The 21,410-nt window shown below is 41.4% G+C and overlaps 1 protein-coding gene across 6 annotated transcripts in view; it reads left to right on the plus strand.

The window, feature by feature from the left end:
* Positions 1-587: 587 nt before the first annotated feature.
* The window catches only part of RBM6 (RNA binding motif protein 6), an 83,901-nt gene continuing 63,078 nt past the window's right edge, over positions 588-21,410 (plus strand). The window contains exons 1-4 of one of the 6 annotated variants that reach the window (XM_040247032.1): positions 610-781; positions 1,155-1,317; positions 16,072-16,182; positions 19,822-21,377. In XM_040247032.1, the coding sequence (XP_040102966.1) occupies positions 20,451-21,377 (927 nt within the window). In that variant the 5' untranslated portion in view covers positions 610-781; positions 1,155-1,317; positions 16,072-16,182; positions 19,822-20,450. Of the gene's footprint in view, positions 782-1,154; positions 1,318-16,071; positions 16,183-19,821; positions 21,378-21,410 lie in introns of those variants that run through there. The other 5 variants (XM_040247030.1, XM_040247029.1, XM_040247031.1 and 2 more) reach the window with 5 other exon arrangements.

Below are 21,410 nucleotides of genomic sequence, written 5' to 3' on the forward strand. Positions count from 1 at the left end.
ACCCACCAGTGATATTCTTGAGCTGGGAATGGCTAATTTGAAAATCCATCAGAAAGAAAAGAGGACGAGCGTGTGATTACTGCTTCACTATCCACTCCAGTGTTCTTGCCTGGAGAATCCCAGGGACGAGGGAGCCTGGTGGGCTGCCGTCTATGGGGTCGCACAGAGTCGGACACGACTGAAGTGACTTAGCAGCATCCTATGGGAGGGTTGGGAGCCAGGCTCTTGTGTGGGCCACAAACTCCCGCCCTGGAAGGCTTAGGTGGAGAAGGCTCCCTTCCATTTCCTTCACATTAACGGAGAATAAGTCCTTTTTAAGCTAGGCAGGCCAGGGTCCTGTCCGCACTCTGGCAGGGAGCAAATCTCGAGAAACCCAAGCCACCCATAGACTGCACGCTTTGCTCATACTCGAAAGAGCGAAAGAAGACCAGCGGCGGTGGGCTAAGGGCCAAACCACAACCCCCAGCAGGCCCAGCGGACCGGGGCAAGGAAGCGCACCCTCCCATTGGACGTGGGCAATAGCGTGCCCCTCACGCCCCGCCCCCGCAGGCAAGCACACACCCCCGCCCCGCCCCCGGCCCCCGCGCAGGGTACGCCGGGAGTGGAGTCGCCGCGACCCACCGCTGTATACTCCATCTCCCAGCGGGCCGAGCGCTAAAGGCGGCGGCACTTTTGTGGAGGCAGCGGCCCGGCGCGGAGGAAGTTCCGGTCTCCGCGGTGCTGGGTCGGTGGCGGCGGCTGAGGATTAGGAGGAGCGGGCCGCGGAGGCCGCGCTGCCTCGGTAAGGGCTTGGGGTGGTAGAGAGGGCGTGCGGGAGCCAGCGGGAAAGGAGCCGGTGCCCGGCCGCTTTGGACGTCGCGGGCCCGCGCGGCCTGGAAGCTGCGGCTTCGGTGTCGCGGGGCGGCCGCGGCCTCCCTCAGGAAGAAGAGTCAAGTGGCGGTGTGGTGAGGGAGGCGCCGCCCACGGGAGGAACGCCCCAGAACGGTCGCGGGCCCGGGGCGGGGCCCGGCCTGGCGGTGGAATTACCGGTCCCGTCTCGGGGCGGCCGGCTTCGGGGGTCCGTGGTTTGCGCGTGGTTGCGGTTGGGTGCCCTTGGTCCGAGGGGCTGCAGGCAGGCGGCCCTTTCTTCCTCCTTTTTTCCCCTGCATTTGCAGGAATCTGATCCACTTGCGAGGCATCGCTCGAGAGGGAGCTTTTCTTGTGCTTAGCCCGTAGCTTCGCCCTCAGACCTGGACAGACCGGAGTGGGCTCGGCAGGACAACAGGGCGCGAGAGCTCGGAGCCCAGCGCGCCGGGCTGGATCCCGGGGAGTGGTCTGGTGGGTCCTGTGCCAGTTGGGCGAATGTGGGAGGACAGGGTTATTTCCTCGTATTATGCACTCTTTAGATTCCTTTTAGTGGTTATCAGTAAGTCTGTTTTTCTCTTGACTTTAGAATTGATCTTGTGCTACTGGGCTTAACTCTGGGCGTGCCCTTTTTTTTTTTTTTAAATAAAGGAAAAGGTCTTATTTTGTAGGGTAAACTGTAAAGGTAATTGTATTTTTTGCACATTCCAGGTTTGCTTGTGAACATCAGAGTTGCGGGATCTAGATGGAGTTTAGTAGACTCTGATGCGCCCGGTCACCTGGTTCATTTTTCTGAACTCTGGATTGTGCCCTCAGTTTGTTAGCTTTCAACTTCCTGTTGAGTAGTGCCGCCACTGTGAATGGTTTAATAATGTCAACATCAGCAGACTTGTGAGGTCTATAGGGAGAGGTTTCAAGAACTGATAAGTGAGGGTAGGACAAGTAGTGTCTAATGGTATGTTACCATTTTAGTGAGACACAAAAATTGCACCTGAACCTTGCCTGGTTAGTTAGTATCTAACCACGTACCTAGCCCATAGGATAGGCTGTTTAGGATAGGCTATTTTTGGACATCTGTAGCATTCCTCTTCATTTAATTCTGTTACCAGAATTGGGTTTACTTTTGTTGCCTTTGGGAGCCTAGTTTTTTGTAGCCTTTCATAGGAGAATTGTCAATGGAGAGGTTACAAAGTGAATGCTCCTGTGTTATTGAAGATAACATGGGCAAGGTTATACTCTTCTGCCAGTGTTTAAATACATAAAATAATGTGTTAATAGTCTAACTCAAAATTGTATTGAGTAAAAAATTGTTGGAAAATTCTGAAATGTTTAAAGATCGTAAGTCATGGAGTCGGCTTGCTTAGAATAGACTCTTCTGCTAGACTTCCACAGTAGTTGTCCGTTTCATTCGCTTAGTTAGGGGGCATCTGTTGGGTCCCTTTTATCACCTTCCTCTCACACTGATAGGAACTGTAGGAACTCTAGAAATTGATAGGTTTCAACTGTCGACCCCTCTACGAACTGAGCAACACTGAACAAGTTACCTGACTTCAGTTTCCTTGTGTGTGAAATGAGGTTAAGAAATGCAGCCACTTCGAAGGTTGTTGTGAGGTTTACGTAATCCTTTTAGGATGGTGCCTGGTGTGAGGAGAGTGCTCACCAAGTGTTAGCTGCCACTGTTATCTTTTAAAAAAATTTTTGTCACTTCCCTGGCAGTTAAGTAGTTAGGACTCTATGCTTCCAGTGCAGGGGGTGCAGGTTCCATCCCTGGTCTGGGAACTAAGAGTCCACGTGCCATGTGGTGCAGCCAAAAAATTAAAAAGAAAAAAATTTTTTGTTGAGATAAAATTCACACATGATACATTTCACCCATTTAAGGTGTCTAATTCGATGTTTTTTCAGGTATTACAGTACTTTTTTTTTTTTTACAAAGTTGTGATAAATATATTTTGTTGCGTATATTGTAATGAAATTTGCCATTTAATCCATTTCTGTATGTAAAATTCACATACAATTCAGTGCATGAATTACATTCACAATGTAATGAAACCATCACCACATCTATTTCTAGAACTTTTTCATCACCTTAAACAGAAACTCTAACCATTAAGCAGGTAACTCCCTTGCCCTTCCCTCTAGTCCCTGGTAATCTCTAATCTGTATTCTGTCTCTCTGAATTTGCCTGTTCTGGGTACCCTATGTAAGTGGAATCATACAATAATTATCCTTTCATGTCTAACTTTTTTTCAGGTAAAACAATGTTTTTTAAGGTTCATTCATGTCGTAGTGTATATCCAAACTTCATTCCTTTTTTTTTAATTAAAAAGTTGAGATGTAATTGACATCTACATTCCCTTTTAAGGCTAAACAATACTCAGTTGCTGTGTATAGGCTACATTTTACTTACCTGTTCACTTGCTGGACAGTTGGGTTTCCACCTTTGGCGATTGTAAATAATGCTGCTGTGAACATGGGTATACAAATATCTTTTCATGCCCCTGCTTTCAATATCTTTGCATATATGCCCAGAATTGGGTCATATGATAATTCTGTGGATAGCTTTTTGAGTACCCACCATACTGTATTCCACAGCAGTTGCATCAGTTTATGTTCCCACCAGTAATACGCAAGGGGTCCGATTTCTCCACATCCCAACACTTGTTACTTTCTGAGTTTTTTTGTACAGTAACCACCTGAATGGGTGTGAAATAGTCCCTCCATCTCTTCTGCCTCCCTTTTTCTTAGCCATTTTGACCATTTTAAAATGTACATGTCAGTGGTATTAAGTACCTTCACATTGTTGTGCAACCATCATTACCATCCAGCTTCAGAACGTTTTCATCTTCTCAGACTGAACCTCTGTGCCCATTAAACAATAGCTTCCCATTCTCCCCACCCCTTCCCCTGGCAACCACCATCCTACTTTCCGTCTCTCTGAATTTTGCCTGTCCTAAGAAGTGAAAATCAAAGGAGAAAAGGAAAGATATAAGCATCTGAATGCAGAGTTCCAAAGAATAGCAAGGAGAGATAAGAAAGCCTTCCTCAGCGATCAATGCAAAGATATAGAGGAAAACAATAGAATGGGAAAGATTAGAGATCTCTTCAAGAAAATTAAAGATGCCAAGAGAACATTTCATGCAAAGATGGGCTCGATAAAGGACAGAAATGGTATGGACCTAACAGAAGCAGGAGATATTAAGAAGAGGTGGCAAGAATACACAGAACTGTACAAAAAAGATCTTCACGACCCAGATAATCACAATGGTGTGATCGCTCAGCTAGAGCCAGACATCCTGGAATATGAAGTGAAGTTGGCCTTAGAAAACATCACGATGAACAAAGCTAGTGGAGGTGATGGAATTCCAGTAGAGCTATTTTAAATCCTGAAAGATGATGCTGTGAAAGTGCTGCAATCAATATGCCAGCAAATTTGGAAAACTCATCAGTGGCCACAGGACTGGAAAAGGTCAATTTTCATTCCAATCCCAAAGAAAGGCAATGCCAAAGAATGCTCAAACTACCGTACAATTGCACTCATCTCACACGCTAGTAAAGTAATGCTCAAAATTCTCCAAGCCAGGCTTCAGCAATACGTGAATTGTGAACTTGCAGATGTTCAAGCTGGTTTTAGAAAAGGCAGAGGAACCAGAGATCAAATTGCCAACATCTGCTGGATCATGGAAAAAGCAACAGAGTTCCAGAAAAACATCTATTTCTGCTTTATTGCCTATGCCAAAGCCGTTGACTGTGTGGATCACAATAAACTGTGGAAAATTCTGAGAGAGATGGGAATACCAGACCACCTGACCAGCCTCTTGAGAAACCTATATGCAGGTCAGGAAGCAACAGTTAGAACTGGACATGGAACAACAGACTGGTTCCAAATAGGAAAAGGAGTATGTCAAGGCTGTATATTGTCACCCTGCTTATTTAACTTATATGCAGAGTACATCATGAGAAACGCTGGGCTGGAAGAAGCACAAGCTGGAATCAAGATTGCCGGGAGGAATATCAATAACTTCAGATATGGAGATGACACCACCCTTATGGCAGAAAGTGAAGAGGAGCTAAAAAGCCTCTTGATGAAAGTGAAAGGGGAGAGTAAAAAAGTTGGCTTAAAGCTCAACATTCAGAAAACGAAGATCATGGCATCTGATCCCATCACTTCTTGGAAAATAGGTGGGGAAACAGTGGAAACAGTGTCAGACTTTATTTTGGGAGGCTCCCAAATCACTGCAGATGGTGATTGCAGCCATGAAATTAAAAGACACTTACTCCTCAGAAGGAAAGTTATGACCAACCTAGATAGCACATTCAAAGGCAGAGACATTATTTTGCCAACAAAAGTCCGTCTAGTCAAGGCTATGGTTTTCCAGTAGTCGTGTATGGATGTGAGAGTTGGACTGTGAAGAAAGCTGAGTGCTGAAGAATTGATGCTTTTGAACTGTGGTGTTGGAGAAGTCTCTTGAGAGTCCCTTGGACTGCAAGGAGATCCACCCAGTCCATTCTAAAGGAGATCAGTCCTGGGTATTGTTTGGAAAGAATGATGCTAAAGCTGAAACTCCAGTACTTTGGCCACCTCATGCGAAGAGTTGACTCATTGGAAAAGACTCTGATGCTGGGAGGGATTGGGGTCAGGAGGAAAAGGGGATGACCAAGGATGAGATGGCTGGATGGCATCACTGATTCGATGGGCGTGAGTCTGAGTGAAGTCTGGGAGTTGGTGATGGACAGGGAGGCCTGGTGTGCTGCGATTCATGGGGTCGCAAAGAGTCGGACAAGACTGAGCGACTGAACTGGACTGAAGTACCCCATATACATAGAACCATAAATTATACAATATTTGTCCTTTCATGACTGGCTTATTTTACTTAGAATATCTCCAAGGTTCATCCATGTTACATCTATCGGAATTGCATTCCTTTCTGAGGCTGAATAGTATTTCATTATATGTCTATATTACATTATCTTTATCTTCTCATCTGTTGATAGGCACTGGGTTGTTTCCACCTTCCACCTTTGAGCTGTTGTGAATAATGCAGCAATGAACACGGAGGGGTGCACATATCTACTTGAGTCTCTGCTCTCATTTCTTTTGGGTTTATACCCAAAAGAATTGGAATTGTTGGACTGTATGATAATTCTGTTCTAAGTTTTTGAGGAACTGCTGTATGTTTTATGCAGTGGCTGCATACATTGTACGTGCCTAACAGCAATGCACAGGGTTCACATTTCTTCACACCCTCACTAGCTTCTGTTAGTTTCGTTTGGTTTTGTTTTAATAGCCATCTTAATTGGTATAAAGTGGTTATCTTGTAATTTTGATTTACATTTCTCTAATTGTTAATGATGTTGAGAGTCTTTTTATGTGTTTATTGGCCATTTGTGTGTCTTTGAAGAAATGTCTATTCAAGTCCTTTGGTCATTTTTGAATCAGGTTGTCTTTCGTTGTTGAGTTTTAGTTTTCTATAATTCTGGATATTAATCCCTTATCAGATACGTGGTTTGCAGATATTTTCTCCCATTCATGAGTTGTCTTTTTATTCTCTTACTGATGTTCTTTGTAACACAGAGATTCTAATTTTGATGAATTCCAGTTTGTGTATTTTTTTTGTTGACTCTGCTTTTGATGTCATATCCAAGAGATCACTGCCAAATCCAATGCCTGAAGCTTCTGGTTTGTTTTCTTCTGAGTTTTAGAGTTTTAAATTTTAGGTTTAGGTCTTTAAACCCTTTTTTATGATAGCTGGGCAAGGGTCGCACTTCATTCTTTTGCATGTGGATTTCCAGTTTCCCTATGATCAGTTGTTGAAAAGACTGTCTTTTCTCCTTTGAGTGGTCTTGGGACCTTTGTTGAAAATAACTTGACCATGTATGTGAGAGTTTATTTCTGAGATCTCTAGTTCATTGTTCTGTATGTCCTTATACCAATACCACACTGTTTTGATTACTGTAAATTTATAGTAAGTTTGAAATTGGGAAGTGAGTATCCTCAATACTCACTTGATGTTCTTTTTCAAGGCTATTCAGAGACCTATGAAATTTCGTAGGAATTTTAGGATGGGCTTTGGAATCAGATGGTCTTGAGTTTGCTTTTCCTCATATTAGTTATATTGTTTTGGGACAAGCCTCTCAAACTATTTGAGTCTCATTTTCAGAGTCTGTGAAGTGGGGATTGTAACAAAATTTACCCCGTGGAGGACCTGTGATGATTAAATGAGAGAACCCATGTAAAATACATAACTGTGGCAGAGTCAGTACTCAACTATTCTTGCCTTTATTATTGTTTCAGAGGTAGACATACTCAGAAAGGTCCCTTCCAGCTTAATGTGATTGTGATTTTAAACACCTGAACATAGTAGCAATAAGAATAATATTTAGTACATTGTTGCTTTAAAATTTTCAAAAAAACTTTTGGAGGCATGACTTATATATCATAAAAGTCACTGACTGTAGCTGTTCAGTTTGATGCAGTCATCACCACAATTCAGATTTAGAATGTTTCCAACACCTCAAAACATTCCCAAGTTTCTGTTTGTTGTTAATCTCCACTTCCCACTCTAACTGCAAGTCCTAGCATCCACTAATCTGCTTTCTGCCTCTGTAGTTTTATGTTTTTATGTAACTTCATACAATTGGGATATCTGGCTTCTTTCACTTATAATTTTTTTGAGGTTCTTCCATGTTGCATTCCATTTTATGAGTATATCACATTTGTTTATTCATCTACCTGTTGATGGACATTTGGATTCTTTTCAGTGTTTGGCTATCATTCATAATAAAAATGTTGCTATCAATATACTTCTTCTTATGCATGATCTCATTTACTCTTTATAGGAATCATATGAACCACTATTATTCCCATTGTGTAGGAGGAGAGCGTCGAGGCATATAGAATTTAAATATAACTTATCAAAGGTACATAGAAAGCTGGAATTTTTTCTTCCTTCCCCCTCGACTGTGCTGAGAGGCATTCGAAATGTTAGTTACTTGACCAGGGATTGAAGCTACAGTCTCAGCATTGGAAGCATGGAGTCCTAACCACTGGCCCATCTGGGAATTGCCAGTTTGAATTCAAACCCAGGCAGTCTGCCTTTAAAACACATTCACTTAGGCCAGTGCTCTTGAAATTCCCTTGAACCATCTAAATGGATTCGGAGAAGGCAATGGCACTCGACTCCAGTACTCTTGCCTGGAAAATCCCATGGATGGAGGAGCCTGGTAGGCTGCAGTCCATGGGGTCGCTAAGGGTCAGACACCACTGATCGACTTCACTTTCACTTTTCACTTTCATGCATTGGAGAAGGAAATGGCAACCCACTCCAGTGTTCTTCCCTGGAGAATCCCAGGGACGGGGGAGCCTGATGGGCTGCCATCTATGGGATTGCACAGAGTCAGACACGACTGAAGTGACTTAGCAGCAGCATCTAAAAGGATTAAAAATTTTTTCACCCTTAAAATTTTGAAAAAATTGTTTACCACTTTGTACATTTCTAAGTTGACATCTTAACACTTCTGTCATAGATGGCTGCGAAGGATGTATTTTCTGGCATAATATATTGCATGTGTGCTTTAAATATATAGTTGACAAAATCTTGAAACTGATTATTTAATTTATGGAAAATGTCTGCATTTAAATTTATGGCAAATCAAACCTTAATGTCAGTCATTTAGCCAAATGAGTCTGCATCAGTGGGAACATTCTAAGCCCCAATGATGTTTGAAATAAACTCTTAAAATAGTACTAACATTTACTGAGCAATTTATTTATCAGGCAATGCTCTAGTGAATTTCCATTGTCATTTTTTCCTGATAACTATGAAATAGACATTATCTTTATTCCGGATTTTTACAGATAAGTAAAGTGAGGCAATTAAGTTAAATCACTTGCTTAAGGACATACCTTGTGGCCAAGCCATGATTTCCCTCCCAGCAGTCGACCTGTGAACCCCACTAGGCACAGTAGGTCCAGAGACTGTCCTCTTGTCTCTTCACTGCCACACTGGGCTATCTTATAAAACTCACTTTGCTATCTTATAGAATTCACTTTTAAACTAGGAACCTGACTGTAATTTGCTGATGTAAGGGGTGAGGATATAAGAATATTTAGAATCTGGAAAATTTCTCCTCATAAGAAAAAGTGGCTCTAATGAAGTGTTTAAATGTCTCCCGACAGTAGTGAAGTCTAATTTATGCATGAGCTTGAGATCCCTGTAGGATGGCCAAGTGGCCATTTCTGGCAGACATTTGGACTTTATAGGAAAGTCTAAGCTAGAGATGGAGATGTGGAAATTATAATAGTAGAGATGGTAGTGATAGTGATTAAATTGGGAATGGACAAGATTGGCCAGTGTCTTAGCTTGGACTGCTATAACAAAATACCCTAGATTGGGTGACTTAATAACAAATTTATTTCTCACAGTTGCAGAGGCAGGACAGTTTCAGATTAAGGTGCCAGACAGTTTGGTTCCTAGTGAGATCCTTTTGGTTTGCAGACAGCTGCTTTCTTGCTGTATCCTCACATGGTACAGAGAGAGAGCACTCTCTTTTATTCCTTCTTCATTTCAGTTCAGTTCAGTTCAGTCGCTCAGTCGTGTCCGACTTCTTGTGCCTCCATGAATCGCAGCACGCCAGGCCTCCCTGTCCATCACCAACTCCTGGAGTTCACTCAGACTCACCTCCATCAGTGATGCCATCCAGCCATCTTATCCTCGGTCGTCCCTTTTTCCTCCTGCCCCCAAACCCTCCCAGCATCAGTCTTTTCCAGTGAGTCAACTCTTCGCATGAGGTGGCCAAAGTACTGGAGTTTCAGCTTCAGCATCATTCCCTCCAAAGAAATCCCAGGGCTGATCTCCTTCTGAATGGACTGGTTGGATCTCCTTGCAGCCCAAGGGACTCTCAAGAGTCTTCTCCAACACCACAGTTCAAAAGCATCAATTCTTCGGCACTCAGCTTTCTTCACAGTCCAACTCTCACATCCATACATGACCACTGGAAAACCATAGCCTTGACTAGACGGACCTTAGTCAGCAAAGTAATGTCTCTGCTTTTGAATATGCTGTCTAGGTTGGTCATAACTTTTCTTCCAAGGAGTAAGCATCTTTTAATTTCATGGCTGCAATCACAATCTGCAGTGATTTGGGAGCCCCCCAAAATAAAGTCTGACACTGTTTCCCCATCTATTTCCCATGAAGTGATGGGACCAGATGTCATGATCTTTGTTTTCTGAATGTTGAGCTTTAAGCCAACTTTTTCACTCTCCTCTTTCACTTTCATCAAGAGGCTTTTTAGTTCCTCTTCACTTTCTGCCGTAAGGGTGGTGTCATCTGCATATCTGAGGTTATTGATATTTCTCCCAGCAATCTGGATTCCAGCTTGTGCTTCTTCCAGCCCAGCGTTTCTCATGATGTACTCTGCATAGAAGTTAAATAAGCGGGGTGACAATATATAGCCTTGACGTACTCCTTTTCCTATTTGGAACCAGTCTGTTGTTCCATGTCCAGTTCTAACTGTTGCTTCCTGACCTGCATATTCCTTCTTAGAAGAGCATTAACCCGTTTCCTAAGGGCTCTACCCTCATGACCTAATTACCTCCTAAAGGCCCTATCTTCAGTTACCATCAAGTCAGAGATTAGAACTTAAACATGAATTCTGGAGAGACACACACATTCAGTATAGTCCATAGCACCCAGGGACAGCATCATGAACAGTGCTAGGGAACATAATAGAGCCTAGTTAGCATATTTGGTGGACATTCATTTATTTAGTCAACTGATGTTTAAAGGTTTTGTATTGGGGGGAGTGTTATATGAGAGAGACTGGAGTATGCTTACGAACAAAAGCAGAGTGGTAATATAGGTCAAAAAAAGGAGTTAAGGGACTTTGCCGCTGGTCCAGTGGTTTAGAATCTGCCTTGCAGTGCCGGGGACGTGGATTCAGTTCCTGATTAGGGAACTAAAATCCCACATTCCACAGAGCAACTGAGCCTGTGCTGTAACTAAGACGTGGTGCAGCCAAATATTTAAAAAAAAAAAAAAAATTTAAATGATAGTGATAGAACAAGGTAAGGGTAGAGTCTTCAGACTAGTCTTTAATCTTCGTACACAAAAACATTCCAGGAAGATTGTGGACTTGTATATTTTTTTAACAAATCAATATGCAGACCTTTGCCTTCAACAAATGCTGTTCTTAAGAATGGATCTTGCTCCTGAATGTAAGAGCTATAACTTTAAAATTCTTAGAGGTAAACTGAAAGGGAAAGGTTTATGTGTTGGATTTGACAATGATCTTTTAAAAGATATGACACCAAGGGCACAGTTAGCAAAAGGGAAAATAGGCAAATTGGACTTCATTAAAATTTAAAACTTTTGTGTTCAAAGAATACTGTCAACAAGGTAAAAGGCAACTCATAAAATGGGAGAAAATATTTGCAAATCACATGCCTGGTAAGGGATTAATATTTAGAATATGTAGAAAACTCCTAAACTCAACAACAGCAACAAATAACCTGTATCAAAAAATGGGGAAAGGACTTAAATAGACATTTCTCCCAAAGAGGATGGAAAATGGCTAGTAAGTATGTGAAAAGATGCTCAGCGTCATTAATGATAAAGGAAATGCAAATGAAGACCACAGTGAGATACCACTTCACACCCATTAGAATGGCTGTTACTAAAATACAAAAAAAAAAAAAGAGGAGTAAGTGTTGGTCAGGATGTGGATGAACTGGAACTTGTATCATTCTGTTAGGGTTGCCATAACAAAATACCATAGACTAGGTGGCTTAAACAACGGAAAATGATTTTCTCGCAGTTTGGAGACTGGCGTCTAAGATCAGGGCATGAGCAGGCTTAGGTTTTGGTGGGGTCTCTCTCCTTGACTTGCAGAAGGCCCTCCCCTGGCCATGTCCTCACATTAGCTTTTCCCTGTGCATGCATTTTTGGTGTCTCTTCCACTGACACCAGTCCTGTTGAATTGGGGCCCCACCCTTGTGGCCTCTGTCAACCTTAATTACCTCCTCAAAGGCCACGTCTCCGAATACAGTCACAGTAGGAGTTAGGGCTTGAAGCTGTGGGGGACACAATTCAGTCCATAACAGAACCATTTCCGCACTGTTGGTGGGAAGGTAAAATGATGTAGCTGCTGTGGAAAACAGTATGGTGGTTCCTTGAAAAATTAAAACTGATCCACCAATTCTGCTTCTGGGTGTGTATATCTCCAAAAGAACTGATCTCAGATATTTGTATGTGCATGCTCATTGTTAACATTATCCAAAAGATGGGAGAATCCAAATGTCCATCAGTGGATGAGTAGGTAAAATATAGTATGTGTACACAGTGGAATTATTATTCAGCCTTAAAAAGAAATGAAATTCCAATAGATGCTATAATATGTATGAACCTTGAAGACATTATGCCAGGTAAAAAAAGCCAGTCGTGAAAGAAGAAATACTTTTTAATTTCACTAGAATTAAGAGGAACTTAGAGTAGTCAAAACTATATAGACAAAGTGGAATGGTGGTTGCCAAGGACTGGGTTAAGAGAGGAGTGGGGAGTTACTGTTTAATGGCTACAGAGTTTTGGTTTTACAAGATGAAAAAAGCTTGGATGGATGGGGATAAAAGTTGCAAAACACTATAAATGTACTTAATCCCTCTTAACTGTAAAATGGTAAACTTAAATGTATTTCAAAATTTTTTAAATAATTTAAAAAAAAAGGTTTTTATTGATTCTTCATTTCCACCTCCCCTTAATGGGGGCTTCCCTGGTAGCTCAGTTGGTAAAGAATCTACCTGCAATGCAGGAGACCCTGGTTCGATTCCTGGGTTGGGCTACCCACTCCAATATTCTGGCCTGGAGAATTCCACGGACTATATAGTCCATAGGGTTGAAAAGAGTCGGACACAACTGAGTGACTTTCACTTCTCTTTCTTACTAATGCTTCTCTCATTTTACCAAAAAGTCACCTTTCCATTTGATATCTAAGTGAAATTGGAGAAGGCAATGGCACCTCACTCCAGTACTCTTGCCTGGAAAATCCCATGGATGGAGAAGCCTGGCAGGCTGCAGTCCATGGGGTCGCTGAGGGTCAGACACGAATGAGCGACTTCACTTTGACTTTTCACTTTTGTGCTTTGGAGAAGGAAATGGCAACCCACTCCAGTGTTCTTGCCTGGAGAATCCCAGGGACGGGGGAGCCTGGTGGGCTGCTGTCTATGGGGTCGCACAGAGTCAGACACGACTGAAGTGACTTAGCAGCAGCAGCATCTAAGTGAAATACACTACACCAGGGAGGATCCCCTTTCGGACACCAAACAGTGTTTATGTCATCGCCCAATGAAGAATATTTGGGTTGTCCTCTCTCTCTTTTTTAAAGCTATTATGGATAAAGTTGTGAACATTTTTCTACCGGTCTTTTGTTTTCGTGTATCTTAAGCAGATACTTAGAAGTTCAATTGCTGGGTCATGAGTAGTATTTCTCAGACCAGTTTCTAAATTGGTTGTACCATTTTGTGGTCATTTGAGTAGTGTATGAGTTCTGATTGCTGGAAATCCTTGTATATTTGATTTTGTAAGTCCTTTTAATTTTAGCTGTTCTAGTGGGTGTGTATCGGTGGGTTTAATCTGTTTCCTTAATGACTAATAATAGTGAGCATTTGTCAGACGTGTTAAAATATTTACTCCCTGTTCTGTAGTTTACCTATTCATTTTTCAGTATCTTTTGAAGAACAAATTTTAACTTTTATATTTTTCTTTATGATTAATGCTTTCTGGTTCCTTTATAGAAGTCTTCGCTGATACCATCTCAGTGGTTTTTTTTTTTTCGATTGGCCATTTGGCTTTTGACATCTTTGTTCCTCAACCAGAGATTGACCTTGGGCTCCCTCAGTGAAAGTGCCAAGTCTTAACCACTGGACCGCCAGGGAATTCCCTATGTTTTCTTTTAGAAGTGTTATAGTTTAGCTTCTACATTTATGTAGATCAACTTTCAGTTTTAACTTTTGAATGTGGTATGATGGTAGGCAAAGCATGGTTCTGGGGAGGAAGCCTGTCACAACTGAGGAGCAGTCTTTTCAAGGCCTTGTAACTGAAATGAATACATTTAATTTTTTTTGTTTTAATGAGAATTTGTAGGGAGTAGGGGGCAAGGATACTTCCAGGAGCCACTAGTTCTAGCTCCAAAAGGGTGTATTAAAGTTGCTGCTGTTTAAAAACTCATAGTTGGATCTTAGTTTGGTAGATGCTCACACCAATCCCTGCCTGTCGTGACCCCTTGATGCTATAGCTGAGTGTCCTGTTTGCTCCAAAGCATTTACTTTGGCAAAATTAGAGTGCTTAAAGCAGGAACAGGCCTGCTGTAGACCACAGCTAAAACTAATGAAATGGGACCCCCGGTTCTGCTTTGTTGGCGTTTGGAACTTAGGTCATGATTTAAGAGGGATGGCCCCGGGTTTTGATATTAATGCTGCTAGAGGTCGATTTCTTGGACCTGTGCAGGATGGACTCAAAGTGTTTGCCAAGAACTTTTTATTAATCAAGAATCAAAGGCAGAGGAAGCTCGAAAAGAGTCATCTGACATCATGGTTCTAACCTTAAAGGCTGCTGACCTGCAATGGAGAGGCTTTCGCAAACCCACTTGTTGGTTTCCAAGAAATCAAAGTTCTTTATGTTCTGGGGGAGTGTGCTTGTAAAGCTGAAAGTTAAGGGAATCCATGAGAAGTGCGTCACTGGATTGTAGTCCATAGCTTAATGTGATGCTTGTTGTCTCTCAGAGAATGACCCCTGTTCACTGTTCATGTGGAGTTACTTTTCACTTCAACCGTCAAAACCCTCATTTGCCTGTTTACTACCACCACCAAGATCTGAACCTGCAGGCAAGGCCTGCCACCTCAGCTGCCTAAATCCCCAGTAGATGCAGCACAGCAATAAGTAGAAGGGGCCCTGTGGTCAGTAAAACTAGGATGTAAGTCCAGGTGAACTCACGTGTCTTGCCTGAGTATGCTTGTGACATTCTAAATTTTTTCACATGTATATTGCCTTGGAAATGTCTAACTTCTCACAGTATTTTCACCGCTGCTTCTCCCGTATCTGTGAGTCTGCTTTTTTAGTTTTATTAGCAGTGCCCGCCACTTTTCCCTCCAGACTTCTGTCAGGTAAAACAGAGGCAAGTACCTTGCATCAGTCCTTTAGCCTCTCCCCCATACAGAATAGAACATTACTAGAACAGAAGTACATAGTTATTTACAAATCACTTTTCCCTTTGGTTTAAGGGAAGGAGCTGGGAAAGTGGGCTGCCACTGCTTCAAGACAAAAACCACTGCCATGCTGGGGTGAGGGTTGGGTCAGGGTCTACCCAAAACTTTCTGATTATTTTGAGGATAACTTTTGCTTCATTGAGCATTCATTTGCTCATCGTAAAGCTTTGACTGTTTTCTAAAGGCTGGACAAAGTTGGTTCAGACTGCTTATTTTTTAACATTTCTGTGGAGGAAGAAGGCTTTAGAATTTCATAGTCTGTTATTTTTGCTGACGTGGGTTGTGTTTTCACTCTCTTGATAGGGTATTCTGATGCAGAAAAGTTTTCATTTTTGATCAAGTCTACTTTATCCTTTTTTTCTTTTGTTGTCATGGTAAGAAATCGTTGCCAAATCCAAGGTTATAAAAGTTTGCCTCCTTTTGGGAATTCCCTGGTGGTCCAGTGGTCAGGACTTGGCTCTTCACTGCCTGGGCCAGGGTTCAGATGAGGAACTGGTATGCCACAGGTGGTGCCGTGTGACCAAAAAAAAGTTTGCCTCTTTTTCAGTAGCTGGAGTGCAGGTCTTATGAGGACTTCTTAGTCATAGGTTACGTGCTCATCTTTAGAGCAGTCACTGTGTAATAGACTATTCTGATTGGCCAGGCTGAATAGTGTAGGATCAGCCATGTGGACTGAGGGTAGTAAAAAAAACATGGTAAGGTACTGTTTCCAAAAAGGAGTATAGAATGGGTGCTGGAAATTTTAATAAATGTTTTATGAAGCAGTCTTAGTACTTTGAGAGATTGATGGTGCCCTTTTTTAAATTTAAATTTAAAATGTGTTTTGTTGCTGTAAATTAATATATAAATGTTTAAAAGTGACTTCTAAAAATATCCTTGCTGATGTGGTCCCTGATAAGCCAAACAGGAGGAAATTGGTTTAGCCTTTACTTCATGTACCCACATACTCATTTATTGTGGTTTGTTTTGTACAGGTACTGCTATAACCAGAGTTTGGTAGCAAAAGGATCTACTTATTGGGCCCTCTTGACATAGAAAGAGATGTGGGGGGATTCTCGATCTGCTAACAGAACAGGACCTTTTCGGTAAGTCTTAAAATTTGAATATCGAAATGTCTATTATAACAATGTAGATACTGTATAACATTTATGGCCTACTATAAAGAGGGAAATTTTCTTTGTGTAGAAATAGCTTTGATTTTTTATTTCTGATTTTTAAAAATAGAAACTACTTAAAATTTTTCTAGTCATTTCTAGAGTGATTGTCAGAGTAACTACTTAGCATGCCAAGTATTTTGTGTATTAGCATTTTTTAAATATTAACAAAAAATCCCCCAGTTTTAAAAAAATATTTTTTATCTTTTTTAGCAAAGTAATACGTACTCAACTAATAAGGAAAGCTAGTAAAAATGTATATAAGTGTTTATAAATGAATGTGAATGTTTCATTAAGTTCAGTAATTTATGTCTAGAATCCAGAGCCCTGTCTTTCCTATGACACATTATATTTCAGCCACCAGAAATAGTTGTGAGGAAGAAAAATTTATTTACTTAATGCAGTTTCCTAAGCTACATTACAATTTTAGGGGTTACTGGGTACAAAGATAACTGGAGAACATGGTACCATTCCTAGTTGTACATGAATTATACATTTGTAGGGAGAATGAATTACATTCTTTCTATACAATAAAATTATATAAAATATTGAATTTATAATTCAATAAATGAATTACATTATCGATTTGATAAGTGGAGAAGGTGGTACCATTCATACTTGTAAATGAATTATATCATAGATTTATAGGGAGTGAATTTTTTATAGCCAGTGTAATAAACACTGATGATATTTTAAAAACTTTAGCATTGTGTTTGCAGTTAATGAAATGCTATAGAAATGTGACTTTCGGCTGTAGTTTGTGTATGGCAAAGAAATCTTACTTTTAAAGTTATACATTAAAAAAAATTTATGCTCCAGGGAATTCCCTGGCAGTCCAAATGGTTAGAACTCCATGCTCTCACTGCCAAGGGACCTGGGTTCAGTCCCTGGTTGGGGAACTAAAATCCCACAAGCCTCTGTGGCATGGCCAAAAAAAGAAAAAAATTTATGCTCTAATTGAAACTTTTGTTACAAGTAAGTTTTCTTTTGGATTGGCAGTCTGCAGGATCTTCTTGTGCAAATTCAACAGTTATTTTATTATTCTGAAGTTTGGGGTTCCCATGGAAAATTTAGGTAGAAAAGTGAGTTTAAAAGTAAATCCATATAACAGTAAAGCTAGTTTCGTGAATAAAGGGATCTTTACTTTCTGCTTAGCAATCTTTAAGCAGTGGTAGTGATGCTGGTTCAGAGAAGGCAGTGGCAACCCACTCCAGTACTCTTGCCTGGAAAATCCCATGGACGGAGGAGCCTGGTAGGCTGCAGTCCATGGGGTCGATAGGAGTCGGACACGACAGCGATTTCAGTTGCACTTTTCACTTTCATGCATTGGAGAAGGAAATGGCAACCCACTCCAGTGTTCTTGCCTGGAGAATCCCAGGGATGGCGGAGCCTGGTGGGCTGCCGTCTGTGGGGTCGCACAGAGTCGGACACGACTGAAGCAACTTAGCAGCAGCAGTGATGCTGGTTATGTTTTTCCTTTAAAAAAATTAAGGTCTAGATCAGTGGTCAACAGACTGCAGCTTGTTTTTGTTTGACTGGGACATAGCCCTGATCATTTGTTTACAAATTGTTTATAGTTGCTTTCATATTGCAGGGGCAGAGTTGAATAGTTGTGACAGAAACTGTAAAGCCTAATGTAATTACTGTCTGACTCTTCATGGAAGAAATGTGCAGATCCCTAGTCTACATTAGTGTGTTTGTACTTTAATGTTTAAAAATCTATTCTACTTATATTTATGGATAATTATTTTCTGCATAAGGCTGTTTACACTGAGCCTTCAGAGCTAAAGAAATAACTTCAGCTCTATGGCATCACTGAAAAGTTTTTTCCAGAACATTTTTTTCTTTGAATCTATTATATAAAATTTTATTTCCCCACCTTAATTTTAGTTTAAATGTAAGTCATTACATGCCATTTTTTAAGGTCTTTGACCAGAGAGAGGCATAGTTTATATAGCATAACTTCGGGGAGGGGACTAATTTGGGTGAAAAAAGGTATTTTGCAGGAAAATGATTTTGTATTTATTTTCACAATTTGTCTACAAATTTGGTTGAAAATGATTTTCATAGCCACCGCTGTTTCATAACTAGTAGAACTGTTTCTTGAATAGTCTACATAAAATACAGTTCTGAGAACCCTAGTATAGTGATTACTGTAGATGTATTTGATTTCAGTTTTACCTGGTAAGGTAATCCTTAGGGTAATATTCAAAGACAGTGCTGTATGTGTTTTGGTCAGAGAACATGTAGATTTAGATAGCTCAGCGCTCAGCCCATGAATGTCTGCTTAGGCTTAAGTCTTCCTACGAGCTAACTCTTGGGATCTGAGTGATTTTACATGTGGGTGACACTAGAACTAGTGGTAGTGTCTTAGTGTTAGCGTTAAGTTGTATTATTTATGAATCACATTTAAACTTGCTTCTCTTATGATGAACCCCATACACATAAATAATGTTAATATTTTTGTGTTAATGAAGCTAATGGAAGTTATGTTCTGAAAATCTATTAAATATGCATCATTCTACTGTTTGGGTTACTATTGTTAAATTTCTGTTACTCCAGGAAGGGGTTTGGCATTGTAACTGTTGCTCTTGAACTGAGTGACCCAGAAGCAGTTGTCTGTTGAGTCTTTCTATAGCAGTGTAGTCTGAGTTCAGAGGGTCATATAATAGAACCTGTATTTTCTGAGAGGAACTTGATCTCTTAATACTTTTATTTTGCTGCTGAATAGCAGGTAACCATTCAGATCATTTTATGTTTTCCTTTTTTATGCCCTCCTCTCCCCTTCAAGCTCAAGATCCTAGGTACCTAATTGCCTATTTAAATTCCCTGTCTTTTACCAAAGTCAAAACATATAAAATGGTCTGGTGCTAGGTAGTGTGAAAGATAGGGCCAGTTCTCATTTATGTCTTGAGTTCTGTAAACTGAGAATGTGAATTTAATACTATGTTTTAAAATATATTGTATTACCATGAAAAATTAGATGAGGCATTAGAATCTAAAAAATCAGCTTCTTCATTTGGGACCTGGGGATAAAGCATGAAAGCCTAATGCTCTCTCTAGGTCCCTTTTAGCATTAAGCTCCTGGATGCTGTTGCTTGGTTTGGTCAACTTACACATGCCGTGTGGCATGATTCATGCTGCCTTCTGAGATACCCTTGAGTAGTTAATAATAGGACCCAGGTGAGAGCACTTCTGGGTGGAGCCACTGTGGAACTGCGGTTTAGATGCAGCCAGGGGTGATGCTCAGCTGGTGAACACTAGTGTACTCCAACTAGTGGCTTACAGCCAGTGTTTTCTTCATTTTGGGCCTGCATCTGTTCTGATTGGGTGGTGTCCACTCTGTAGCTGTCAATCAGATACTTTGGAATATTACTCTTGTTTGCACCAATGAGGAAGACACATCCTGAAACCTACTGTATAAAATTTATAGCGCATTGATTTTTCTGATGTATAGGAATCATCGTGTTGATCTTGGAATTCTAAGTTCCCTGGCTGTAGGAAATGGAAATTTTTGTAGAGTGTCACCATTGCTAGCTTATCTGGTGTTGCGGATTTTCCCTGTTGCAGGACTGGGTGAAAGCTTTTTCTGCAGCAGTCATGTTGAAAACCTTGTGTTGACTTTCCTCGTGTTCTGAAATGGGAACTTAAAAGTTTACTCCGCCACTTCGTCTTAAAATAGCAAAACATTGCTGTTTTCTGCAGATCTAGGACCTTGTTACAGAACTCTGCCAAAAAAAAAAAAAAATGTTTACAGAAGAATGTGCTGTGATTAGAGAAGAATATGCTGGTGTGTAGATTTCAAACTCTCTGGACAATATGAATAACACTGTCTTTGTTTCTACAGTGGGAGCCAAGAAGAAAGGTTTGCTCCCGGGTGGAACAGGGATTATCCTCCTCCTCCCCTTAAGAGTCATGCTCAAGAGAGACACTCTGGCAACTTTCCTGGCAGAGATTCACTTCCCTTTGATTTCCAGGGGCATTCGGGGCCTCCCTTTGCAAATGTAGAGGAGCATTCTTTCAGCTATGGAGCTAGAGACGGACAGCATGGTGACTATCGAGGAGGGGAGGGCCATGGACATGATTTCAGGGGGGGAGATTTTTCATCTTCTGATTTCCAGAACAGAGATTCATCACAGTTGGACTTCAGAGGTAGGGACATCCATTCTGGGGACCTTCGGGATAGAGAAGGGCCACCTATGGACTATCGGGGTGGAGACGGTACTTCTCTGGACTACAGAGGCAGGGAGACATCTCACATGAACTACAGAGACAGGGAGGCTCATACTGGTGACTTTAGAGGTAGGGATGCTCCTCCTCCTGACTTCAGGGGCCGGGGCACTTATGACTTAGATTTTAGAGGGCGGGATGGAGCCCATGCAGATTTTAGGGGAAGGGATTTATCAGACTTGGATTTCAGGGGCAGAGATCAGTCCCGTTCTGATTTTAGGAATAGAGATGTATCTGATTTGGACTTCAGGGACAAAGACGGAACCCAAGTGGACTTTAGAGGCCGAGGTTCAGGTACTAGTGATCTAGACTTTCGGGACAGGAATATACCACATGCAGATTTCAGAGGTAGACACCGATCCAGGACTGATCAGGATTTTAGGGGCAGAGAAGGAGGACCTTGTATGGAATTTAAAGATAGGGAGATGCCCTCTGCGGATCCAGATATTTTGGATTACGTTCAGCCCTCCACACAGAACAGAGAACATTCTGGTATGAATGTGAACAAGAGAGAAGAATCTGCACATGACCATACAACGGAAAGACCTGCTTTTGGCATTCAGAAGGGAGAATTTGAGCATTCAGAAACAGGAGAAGGAGAAAAACAAGGTGTAGCCTTTGACCATGCATCTCCACCAGACTTTCAGAACAGCCAAAGTCCTCTTCAAGACCAGGACAAGTCACAGCATTCTGGAGGTGAACAACAGAGCTCAGATGCTGATATGTTTAAAGAAGAAGGTGGTCTGGACTTTCTTGGCCGTCAGGACACTGATTATAGAAGCATGGAGTACTGTGATGTGGATCACAGACTGCCCGGAAGCCAACTATTTGGCTATGGCCAGAGCAAGTCTTTTCCTGAGGGCAAAACTTCCCAAGATGCTCAACGGGACCTTCAGGTATGTTAATAGAGTGGTCTACTGTTTTGTCTT

This window comes from Oryx dammah, unplaced genomic scaffold (assembly GCF_014754425.2).
Source record: "Oryx dammah isolate SB20612 unplaced genomic scaffold, SCBI_Odam_1.1 HiC_scaffold_9, whole genome shotgun sequence".
Lineage (NCBI taxonomy): Eukaryota > Metazoa > Chordata > Mammalia > Artiodactyla > Bovidae > Oryx > Oryx dammah.